Source organism: Salarias fasciatus, chromosome 14 (assembly GCF_902148845.1).
Source record: "Salarias fasciatus chromosome 14, fSalaFa1.1, whole genome shotgun sequence".
NCBI lineage: Eukaryota > Metazoa > Chordata > Actinopteri > Blenniiformes > Blenniidae > Salarias > Salarias fasciatus.
In genome coordinates, this window is record NC_043758.1 from 9,749,994 (window position 1) to 9,762,158 (window position 12,165).

A 12,165-nucleotide genomic window follows, 5' to 3' on the forward strand; every position below is an offset into this window, starting at 1 on the left:
GAGCGGCTAATTTCACAGAAGAACTGCTTCAATAACGTGTTGCACCAGTTAGAAATACCTAATGGTGATAAACACTGGACTGGACTCTCTGGTGGACCGCAGCTTTAACATCCCCCACCCAGCAAACGTGAGGAGCACTGTGGCATTCTGGTCATTTCGCAGTGAGAAACTCTCCCCGAGCTCTAACACTTTGAAAACCTCTCCACCAAAATCAATCTGTCCGCCCAGCGCCGCAGAAACATCACACACTCGGAGTCTTGTAATACCCGTCTTTTCCCCTCTTTCACGCCGTCGCTGCACAGACCGGAGCAGTAATCAATCTGCAGCAAAGTCTATCAAAGCCCAAATCTGAGTCTCATACGGCTCTACACCACACAACAGCAGGAAGACTTAGAGGAATTTTCTGGATCACAGAATTTTAGTAATCCAGATATTGATTCATCAGAAAGTTTAATGGATTTCTGTCTGGCAGGAGCCGGAACATGAGGGCTGCTGCTGTTTAATACGGTACGTTCAAGTGACTTTGAGAAACAGATGTCCAATTTCTCATGTTCAAAAAAAAAAAAAAAATCAAGATGGTCTCACAGATGTACAATTCCTAAAGGATTTCAGTGTTAATTTGCACAGAGGCCCATACTCTGAAGGGCCAGTCGACTCGGATGAGACGGAGCATTTCCAACTGAGGCAGATGGCGCCTCCTCATTCAGACGGGCTTATTTTCATTTTGGTTAATTGAAAGTGTAAAGCCAGCAAGAAATATGACCATCTCAATGTGGATCCATCACAATAACAGTGTGATCTAACAGGGTTAAATAAAATGTGTTTACATTTGTCTACCAACACTATTCAACCGGATAATAAATGATGGGCAGCAGGGAAACGCGTTATTAGGATTATTATTACTGTCAATGAGTGAGTGAGCTTACCAGCCACGGCGCCGGCGTCCGAGTCTAATGACAGGCGGTTGAAAGCAGCGGTGGAGGACGAGCATGACGATGAAGATGAAGAAGAGGAGGACAGGGAGCCCCCCATCTCCGAGAGAGTCCGCCGGGCGGGAGGCATCGGAAGTCTGGGTTTGGGGAAGTCGTAGCCGTTCTCCTCCTCCTCCCTCTCCTCCACTGCCTGGCCTCTGGGGCCGTTGGTCATCGCCAGGGGGGGCAACTCTGAGTAATCTGGAGCAACAGCAAGGCAGTGAGTCAACAAGGGAGCAGGCGGGATTCAAGTTACTGAGCAGAAACCATTCATAAAACTGCTCTTCGTTTCAAACATATCTTGAGAAACTTATTATAAATGATATAAAGAGAATTTAAAACAAAACAACAGCTTTCGTTACAAAGTGAAAGTTTCTACGAAGCAGGAGAGGAGTTTAGCTTTTTGTTTCTGAAGGATTCTGGGAGACATTTGAAGTCTGTTGATGAACCAGACATTAGACATGAGAGATTAGGTCTTTAATGTGATTCAAGCTGTGCGTGGGCGTTCATCCTCCCACACATGCATGTCTGCCGCAGTCTGAGTGAAAAATACCTGAATCTCTGGCTTGTTGTGACCTGGACTGGATGTGGTACATGGCTTCATACATTTGAGGTCCATCCTCTAATTCAGTCAGCGTCAACCTGCAGCAACACGACGCAGCAACAACATCAACAGTGGCAGAAACCAGAAAGCGGCACCCAACGCCGTCCCACGGTAGCAGGAGTGAATTTAAAGAGCTCGGATTACCGTGAGCTGAGCGGGGAGGCCTGACTCTGCGTCTGGAGTGAGGACGGGGGTTGAGGCGGTTGGGGCCGTGGGACAGGGGGGATCTCCCCTACCGCCGGGGCTGTGATCGGGGGCAGGACGGGGCGAGACGAAGGGATCATGTACTCCGACTCCTCCTCGCTGTCACGCGCCTCGTCTCCCGCCACTGACCTCAGAGCGGGAGATGGTCTGGGGGCAGAGACACGTACAACTGAAACTGTAATCACTCATTTATCAAACATTACTATTTGAAAAGTAAAAGAGTTTCTTAAATATTCATTAACATCTTCATACTGACAGTGCTGTGTACCTGTTTGCCAGAGCATAGATGGCATTGGCGGAGGCTGAGGGCTTCACTTTGGGGTTGTCGTACTCTTGACCTACTATAGCGGCGAAACTCTGAAAATGACACATAAACATACACATCTGTGAAAATGAAGGAAAAGCAAAAAGACACAAAACAAACCATAACTGAAGAAATTAGTGACATTATTGGTGGCTCTTTCTAGAAGTTAATAATACCTAATAAAACATCCCCAAGTAGATGTAAAGCCCATTAATTACAGGTGCTACAAAAAAAAGCTTTATGTCCATTCACCCATTCATTCATTCATCTTCTGTATATTCTAATTTTTAGGGACACGTCTACATAATTCTTCACTAAAGCTTCCATTTAAACAGCAAAGCACCAAACTGACAAGTGGTTTCATGTCTTAAGTGCCAGAATATTTTCTGGCTTTATATCACTTCTGTTAGTCATATTGATAATTCACCACTATTCAAGTCTAGAACACAAAGAATTATGAAGTCGGTCAGTTCTTGTTTTAGGGTTTTGCTTGTTAAAACGTAACAAAATGTTTGGAAAGAATTTAAACCACTCTTTCCAAATGTCTGAGATACAACTATTTTGTCTTAACTGTCAAAACGTACTGATTGTTAGGACAGGTGAATGTTTTCAGAATCACTCGTTAAGATTTGAAAAGTAAAACGTCATTAAAGATATGGTCGATTCTCTGTTGCTTCCCTAACTATTGTACTTAAAATTTTTATGAAACAAAACAGTTCATCCTTTCATGAGCTCTTGAAGTCAGTTTCACTCTTGTTTTCAGTCTCTTTGCTGAGATAAACAAAAGCCTGGAGACTAGTGATTTTTGTTTTATGTTCTCTTCAACTATCAAAAACACGGAAAAAAATAAAATAAAAAAATCTATAAATCCCTACATAAAGATAACAGGAACAACGCAGATTGTTTAAATGTGTACAGAGTCTTTCAGCTGGATTCCTGCGGTGAATGGGATGAAACTGTGGCGGTACACAAAGCCCTTCAGAACCAGCAGCTGTTTAAACATATCAACTGTATGCTGGACTTTTTAAGTACACCTCGGAGAGTCCCGCAGAGCTAAAGACTGTCTTTATGTGTTGTTTTGGATCCAGTGAAGCCAGTGTAGTGTGCTGTGTTTTGTGCTTGCTCTGACCAGCTGGTGGTCCAAACTCAGAGAGCTGTTGTTCTTCTGCGAGTCTGAGCGGGTGTCCAGGGCCGAGGGCAGCGCCAGGGGCAGGGAGTGTCTGTTGGACAGCTCCCTGACACCTGCTCGGAGGTCCCCCCCTAAACTGGAGACCTGGGAGGAGGAGGAGGACGAGGAGGACGACGACGACGACGAAGAGGAGGCGGGGGCCTTGGGGACGGGCCTGGAGTTCCAGTCGGCCAGGGGCCGGTTCGGGGGTGTAGGGGGGAGTTTGTCTCGGGGGGGCTCTCCGGGCGTGCAGGGTAGGGGTCGCCTCTGCAGCCGTCCGTCGGGGGCCGTCCCGGCCGAGTGGGGGCGGTCCGGAGGTGGAGGAGGGGGCAGGTCCCGCAACGCCGGGGGAAGAGGAAGAGGCTTGTCTTTGTGGTGAGATGCTGCCTGCAGAGAGGGAGAAGGGAGCGCTCAGTCAGTCTGCACACAACATTGATGCGAAACAGAAGAAAACTCTGCGCCTTTATTCTCTGCTCTGAAAATAATCCATTTAGTGGGAAAACCGCCGTCTACCCATTTGTCACCATAATCAGCTGCGTACACAGCACAGATGAATCACACCGAGGGAAAATGTTCATCTGCAGACAACTCAAACACAGTTTCCATCTACCTGCGTTTAAACAGAAATATGCAAAAACGTAGACGATGGAGCGAGAGGAAAGAATGACTTATGTACAGAATATAAAGTACACTGACAAACCCAGAAAGTCGTTTCAGCACCTTGTTAGCGGCTACAGGGGAACCGAGAGTAAGCGTAATTCAAATCACAGAGCTCAGTCAGAGGGTGAATTATTTTCAAGTCCGGGATGGTTTTTCACTCCACTTTGACTTTATGGAGAAGCGTTTCAAATACAAGTTATAACTGGAAGAGAGTAAAGAAAGTAATTTAGGTCTAAAAATGAGAGGGAGAAGTGTTGTAGCACCTCAAGATGAGAATGAACATCTCTGACTTCCTGTGGCAACATTGTGTTGATCTGACACAATTTTCCCCACACACACCGAAGCTTCTTTCCCACTAACTTGTTAAGTTTTGTCATTAATCTTTTCTCAAGACTGACCACAGCAAAGTGAGACAGATACATTACACCACAGAAGACTGGCTGAGTGTGTGCAGACTGACGTACTTTACTCGTGACGCCCGGGCTGGAGGCTCCGGGAGAGTTGGAGGGTCTGTGGGGTAACAGATCGAGTCTGGGCGGCACAGGGGGGAGAGAGGACTGAGGAGCCATGGACATGGGGGATGGAGGCCGCTCCACCTGAACACAAAGAACAGCATCTTGACTGGTAAAAAAAATTTGACTTCAATTCAATTTTCAATGATAAAAAAAGAAACAAAACAGCTCTCAGAACATTACCAGACGTGTATACATTTAACCTACAATGTATGTTTTAGTTCACTGTACTGAAGCAAAGAAGTGTTTTATTCACCAACTCAACAAAAAAGGAAAAAAATAAAGAACTTTTGTTCAGTCGCAGATGAAACAAGCACAAGTACACACTAACGTTTAAAGAAACCATCAACAATCGAAGCCAAAGAGACCGCTTCAAAGTGTGTGTGATCTCAGGTGTTCACCTACACTGTAAAACCAACTGACGAGCACACACACACACACACACACACAGCTTCTTGGAGGCAGATAAAAGATGTAAGATATGAGGGAGGAGGCTCAAAAACAGCCGTTACCTTGGCACCATGAAAGATGAAGATGAAAGACTTTTGATACAAGAAGTGTGCTTGCAGCACGAAAATGTGAAAAAGGCCAAGGCATGCGGCATTTCATCTGAGCAGAGATGGGTCTCTCAGAAAAAACAAAAAAAACAAAAAAACAGGAGATAAGAGGACAGTAGGCCCACGAGGAGCACTCAGGGTGTTAAGTGCTTAAATGTTTCATCGATGAGAAAGAGCAGAGCTTCTTTCAAGTGCCGAGACTCCAACCCGAGCTGCACTGAAACGACTCCTGCTTTGGTTAAATCCAGGCGCCTTTTCAACCGTACCTTTGTGCAGGCGAGCTTGCTCATCATGAGGTGCGGGTCTTCGAGCCGGTCGTCGTCGTCGTCGTCGTAGCTGGGCGACGGCGCGCCCTCTGCGCCAAACGTGCCCCTGCCGCAGCCCCCGCTGTTGTCCTTGGGGTCGAAGGGGTCAACAACGATGGGCTCCGTACCCTTAATCTCACAGCGGCAGAAGGGACAACCTGTTCCCTGACCTTCAGACTCCTGCAGCAGAGGGAGACGCAACAGCACGCCCAGATGAAAGGAGGCCGGACTCTTTAATGTGCGCAAAGAAGAGCACTACAGATGAGTGTTCTGCTCTCAACAGGTGTGAGTTACCACACTTAGCCAACCCACACAAACCCCTCTGCATGCACACACTCTCATACCTGCCAGGCAGTGAGACAGGAAGTGCACATGAGATGACCGCAGGGCTCAATCTTCACATCCTTGTCATTCTCGGCACAGATCTTACAAAGCTGGAAAGTGGAGCCCATCTCGCAGTACAGCTCGTATTGCTCCTGAGGGGGGAAAACATGATGAGACAGTAACATCAGACAGTAACAACACAACCTGAGATCATTTTGAAGAGAGCCTCGGAGGATCTGGAGCGTTAAGTTGAAAACGCGGGGGCGTATTTTTAGTTTCAGTCCTGTGCTCAGGCAAAATCAGACTTTTTTTGTTGTTGTTATAACCTTTATAAAACTCCAGTGAACATACGTGAGACAGAAAAAAAAACAGTTTCAATCTTAAGGATAACATTAAAATAAAAACATCCTGTTTATAACAGAAGTATTTTTGGTTCACCTGCATGAAAAACTTGTACATGAAATATTTATAGTGTGGAAAATTCTTGTGTAGAACTGTCTGATTGCAATTACAGGTTGATTCAGACATCCGATATTCAGAATGTTTAGAGCTTTAAAGTGAGATAAATTCAGGCATTATTCAGTGTAGAATCAAACCTAAAATCACAAAAAGTCCCAATGAGAAAGAGTTGCTAAACACGCAGAGGCGCACAGCTCTGACCTGTGTGACTTTGATGTGGTCTTGAGGCGAAGGCTCACACAGTCCTGTCAAGTCAGGGTTTTGCGTCCGGCCATCAGGGTATAAATAGCTGCGATGGCAGAGGGACGCATTATTACAAAGTACACATTAAAGTCCCCTCAAAGCACAACATCTCTGTTTTAACAAACACTTTTAATCCGAAGCCTGTCATCATTATTTATTAGTATGATCACAGTGCACGTATACCAAACCAGCTGTGGCAATGAAAACATCTGTTCACTCTATTCATGCAGTACGTGACTATTTTACAAATGGCTTAAAAACTGTGATCACTCCTTGATAAATGTTTTGTAGATAAAGTTGATTTATGAAACAGGTTTTCCCAGCTCTAAGTAGTGTTTGATTACAGGCTGGAACAGATCAATCATTGCTTCTATTACATAAAAAGAAACATCAATGCTGGCATGAAAAGCTGACTTTTACACAAGCTGTGCACACCACTAAATGGGGCGCGGGTTAGAAACCAACGCCTCTATTCTGTTACGGTGACACTGGAATGATGGGAAGAAGAAATATGATTGCTTCGGTTCTGAAAAACAGGTTCAATCACTTTGTGCAAAATAGGAACGGCATAGTTTGCATGGAGGTGTATGCGTGGTGGAGAGCGGGATGAAGAAAAAGCGAAATGACAGTAAAAGAGAAGCCCTGTGGATGAAATTACATCAAAAGATGACAATGAACATGTCGCAGTGACAAACAGCGGCAGACAAAAGCCCGAGAGGAAATGACAGATGTATGCAGGACTGCCACCAATGATGCCTGCTGACTTACAATCCTTCCCTGAAGCCATCGATGAGGGCCTGGAAGAGGGGTTTGTTGTGGGGAATGGTCTGGAGTATGTTTCCATCTGCCGTCACGTAGCCGATAGCCCACTGGCCAAGTCGCGTACAGCTCAGTCTGAAGATATAGCTGAAACAAAACAAGGTACAACTCTATCAGCAAAGTCCTCGCTTCATAGGTCGAGTTCAGAAACACACACTCCCAAAACACAGATCCTATACTGTAAATAGATTACATATACATTATCTGCAGTATATGCTTTAATGGAGGGGATGTGAAGACATAAGAGTGCAGCTTCAGTTCGACTATCAACACTGGCATCAGTGAATCTAGGTAAACATCACCTTTAATTCAGTTTGGAAAAACAGACATTGTAGCCTCAAGATAGATTTTGGTGCAGGAGGAGCATCCACAGACGAAAGACAACCAATCAAAGCCATTAAGCAAGTTAAGACTCACCACAGCTCCTCAAAACAAAAGATAAGTGACACAGTATATTTATACTAATGGTGCTTCCAAGTATGACAATATTGAGATACTCTTTTATCAATAGTTTGGAGGCAAAGCATGAGTTTGGTTGCGCCTGCTATGCTAGGCTACTGCACTGTGCGCAGGAAAATAAACCGGCTGGAAAAAAAATTAAAAAAAAAAAAGGTAAAACACAGCTGCTTGTGCCTGTGATGCAGACAGTAGAAATCTAAAGCTCGCTAGGAGGAGCTGCCTGAGCTGCCAGGAAATGAGCGTCTCTCCCAGCGTTCTCCAGGATGACAGGACAGCGCTGTGCGCCCAGCCGCTCTGGTGACTCAATGTTTAGCACAGGAGAGGAGCAACTGTTTTACCCGTAGTACGAACAGGACCGTCCTGACAGAAAGTAGTAATATATAGTGTGGAAAAGCGGCACTCGCATCGACCGGCAACTGCTCGGATGTCAACGTGGCCGCGCACGAGCCGGGCCGACACGGTGACATCAGCCTTCAGCGTACAATGCACGCCATTGATGCAAGGTACCAGTGCCATGCTGCTCTGGGTGTTTCTTACACACACACACACACAAACACACTCTGTCTCTCGCAGTAGGATGAGCCTGTGTTCCCTCAGCCTTTTTCAGTTCTGTCCACTCTGTTGTGATAGCTATTTAAAAGTGAACACTGGTAATCAAACTTTAAAACTGCCACTTTGCTGTTGTCCGTGAAAATAAATACACGACTATGCGGGGACTCTTAAGTACCAATAAAAGAAGCAGTGTGTTGCTCACTGCCTAAATCTGCTGATGGAGGCTGACGACACAACAATGAGCATTTCCTCCCGTTTATCCTGAAGCCACTGTGATGACTGCGCAAAATTCTGATGTGCTGCGAATTTAAAAAAAGTATCTCGGCACTCACATCATACCATTACGTCTTCTTTAGTGAAAAATCATGACGACTCTGCATCAGCTTGTGTGGTTCTTTTGTGTGTGTGTACGAAGTGCTGCGTTGCCTCTTCTCACCTGCCAGGCTTGTGAATGAACTTCTGTAGCCGTGCTTTGACCTCATCGTAGGTGAGGAAGGCCATGTACCCCGGGTGAGTTACTGCCAAGCTGTTCCAGTTCCGCAGCAGGGACGACCAAGGCTAAATACGCACACGCACACACACACACACAGGGGAGAAAGAGAGCAGTGAGTCACACGGATGTGTGAGAGAATGGACATGACTAACATCATGAGGAGAGCAGTAGGGGAACAAATGGCATTATGGATGATGCTGCACCAACTGTTTACAGAACCTCAGTGTGATATAGAACAGGGGTTGCATTCGGGGTTAAACAAGCTAAAAAGAAAGCCTCAGCATAATTTGCTATATTTAAATCAGTGTGGAACTCATTCTGTGCCATCTGGAGCCACAGAAAGAGGAAAAATAAAACCCCCAACTTATCTCAGTGGGGGGGGGCAATCTCTCCAGATTAGTTGGAGATGGAAAAAAATGTTAATTTACCAATATTTCCTTGAATTCACACCACATTGGTACATGGGCATGTAGAACAAATACTACAAGCATTTGCTGCAAGTTTATCTGCATGTCACCAAACCTTTTACAAAAAATACGCTTCTTGTGACAGTCCAGCAGTGAACATGTACACGGTATGCGACCATCTCCAACGTCACCAGTTGGCAAAATGAGTAAACGCTCCTCCTTTGCTGTCAGCACCTGAAATGTTAGTTGGACTAAGTTTTTGTCCAAGGTGGCTTTACTGTCATGCAGCTGGCTCCCCACTATTGGGGCTAAAAGCGTTGTAAAACCAGGAAATGAAGAGATGTCCTCTGGTTTGCACTACTTTAATATATTCACTCCGATGGACTGACGGCATTGACATTAAACTCCAGCAATCTGCATGGAATGACCGAGATATGTGCGAACGAGCCATGCCAGCCAGAACATTTGACATCCTAAACCTGGAGGCGCTGTGATCCCACCTGGACGCTGCTCATCACAACAGTGACTTTACCAATTCTGCTTCCACTGAACTTTGCCGAAGGCTGGATTTATGGGATAATAATGAATGCAACCACTTTCGCCCTGTTTGTCCTAAATATATATTATTGTTTTGATTGTCTTTGGCTTACAATCATTTGATTTTAAATTATCTGAAGACTTAAATACGAACCATGAACCATTAGACTCATTTTCTTAGCATTTTGAATTCTCAGGCTGGTCGACGAATCCAGACTTTTTGTTTAGTCAACAAATAAATTAGCCAGGAACGTCCTTGATAAAGACAAGTTAGTACTGACGAATATTTAAATACGGAGCCTCTCTTCAGTCGGCAAATCATTCCTTTCATTAGGTGTCAAACGAAATGCAGTCATAAAATAAGTGAGGAGGACTAGAACGTGGACGAAGAGCAGACTGATTTACTCAGGGCTCATTTCTCACGCTTTCTACGTCACGACGAAAACTGGGCAGGGAAGGATCCGACACAGCTTGAGTCACAACAGAGACTTTCGTTAAGCAGCTTCTTCAACATGGTTAAATCTCAAGTGACACATTGGAGAAGCTCCGACACGTGCATGAGGAAATTATGGCAAACTGCATTTCAAGATACTTTGGAAACTCCTTCTGTCAAAGGCTTTCATGAACAACGCCGACCGGCCTCTGATTCTGTGAGTAAAGACACCGAGTCAGCTTCTAAGGTTATGTTTGTAACCATCTGACTGGAATCAAGCTCTGCGATAAGTCATGAGTAAAAGGGTGGATTATTCTCCTCTACAAGACGCTGACTGAGTTCAGTGGTGAGTGGGAGGGTGGTTCCGCAATTGTTTATCACCAGTGTGTCTGCTGTGTGAAAGGAAGTTAAAATAACACATACAACACTGAAAATGAGCTGCAAAAGTGATGAGCTGCAAAATGTCAAGAAGACATCTTTCTCCTTTTGGCTTCACCATATTTTTCTAAATTAAAATCTGTCTCTCGTGTTTTATAGTAAACGAAGTGGCGAGTAAAAACTGCTTCCTTAGTCAGACTCAGTATTTCACTGTAATGTCAGCAGACTCTCAGGGTGAATAAATACGACTATAAAGGGTTATAGAAACATCCAGTGGATGTGCATTTATTTCTCGGTTGTTTGATTCTGCCATTTAAATGTCATCTCATCGCAGACCAACGCTGCTTCCTCTTCAGTTTAGCAGAGCAAGCAGGCTTTCACATGTACAGTGCTTCACAATCTTTCAAGTTAAAGATACGAAATGAAATGTGACGTCTGAAAGGCCCTAAATGTAATATGAAAACAGTGCATGACTGCCACTCTACCCCACATCAACGACGGAGCTTAAAATGGCCACGGGCTCACTTCCTCTTCTGACTCTGCGGACATTTAGAGCAGGACTTTTTCTGTATCAGAGGAAATGTTTGTAATGTGTTTAGCTTTAATTAAGTCTGTGAGTGCTGCATACACAAGTAGCCAGAGATAAAGCCACTCGGACAATAAACAATATCCAGTATACTGTTCTTTATTAGAGGGGAGCAAGCGGGTTTAGATAATGCAAATTAAAATGAGTGCACTCATGAGATCAACGATTTTCACAACGATAATGCCGACGGAAAAAGCTGCCACTATAGAACACAGAAAGGTGTGAAAGATGATGACTGACAACTGCCCTCTCTCTGTTTCTAATTTAACACACTCTCAATTTCTTTTTTATCCGGTCGCCTTCTGCAGCTTCAGTGTATAGAGGCAAAGAGTAGTCTTGGCAATTTCTAGAAGGTACGGGAAAACAGTAACACAAAGTAAAGGTGAGTGTGTGTGTGTGTTCAGTGTACTGCTTACCTGGAAAAGCCTGGTGAAGATGTCGAACTCAAAGACGGAGATGTAATCGTTGCAGGTGAGGTCAATGGTGGACTTGAGGGCCATCGCCTCCAGACCGGAGCTGATGGGATGAAACTCATGGAGAGACTGTCTGAACACCTTCCAAGGCACAATGGTTCTGAAAGACAAGAGCAGCACTCGCACATTATGAGTGTTCACAGTGGACAAACTTCATGCACCATAAAATAAAACCCAATACTCAACTGGTAGAAATAAGTTAAAAGTTGATCATTTAAAATCACAGTCCCAGTAAAATATACTAATAGTTAAAACGGGAAAATCCCAGTTATCACTGTTTTCTTGTAATTTCACAGTGGCTGACTGTCATGTTAAAACGGGGAATGTTTAACTTGATGTGTCAACCATTCATTAGATAAAGATTTCAAATTCAAATGTCAAGTTTCCTTCAAAACCATGTTTCAGTCCAAACATTTCTTTAATAAACAATCCAAGACTCGCTGGAACGAACAGCAGAGAGAGAGACTCTGACATTACTGCTCTCGGATATGTTTCATACATTTCCTGTAAATGTGTGAAACACATTTACACTCTTAAAATAGAAGGTCGGGCCTGCATGGTGGTGTAGTGGTTAGCAGTTCCACCTAAAAGAGACACGATTCTCAGTTCAATGCCGGGTTCACATGGATGAAATGTGTGTCTGGTAGGGATGCACATGGTTAACCGTTAACCGATATCAGGAACTTTGACCGATTAATACTATCGGTTAAGTTTTTT

The 12,165-nt window shown here is 44.5% G+C and overlaps 1 protein-coding gene across 1 annotated transcript in view; it reads right to left on the reverse strand.

Moving 5' to 3' along the window:
• Positions 1-12,165, reverse strand: part of cbl (Cbl proto-oncogene, E3 ubiquitin protein ligase) — a 43,162-nt gene that overhangs the window by 3,493 nt on the left and 27,504 nt on the right. The window contains exons 4-15 of the mRNA XM_030108072.1: positions 11,392-11,548; positions 8,578-8,699; positions 7,080-7,217; positions 6,270-6,357; positions 5,630-5,761; positions 5,247-5,465; positions 4,376-4,507; positions 3,213-3,638; positions 2,048-2,136; positions 1,720-1,926; positions 1,525-1,613; positions 927-1,172 (exon numbers count right to left, since the gene is read on the reverse strand). Coding sequence (XP_029963932.1) covers positions 927-1,172; positions 1,525-1,613; positions 1,720-1,926; positions 2,048-2,136; positions 3,213-3,638; positions 4,376-4,507; positions 5,247-5,465; positions 5,630-5,761; positions 6,270-6,357; positions 7,080-7,217; positions 8,578-8,699; positions 11,392-11,548 — 2,045 coding nt within the window. The remainder of the gene's footprint in view (positions 1-926; positions 1,173-1,524; positions 1,614-1,719; positions 1,927-2,047; positions 2,137-3,212; positions 3,639-4,375; positions 4,508-5,246; positions 5,466-5,629; positions 5,762-6,269; positions 6,358-7,079; positions 7,218-8,577; positions 8,700-11,391; positions 11,549-12,165) is intronic.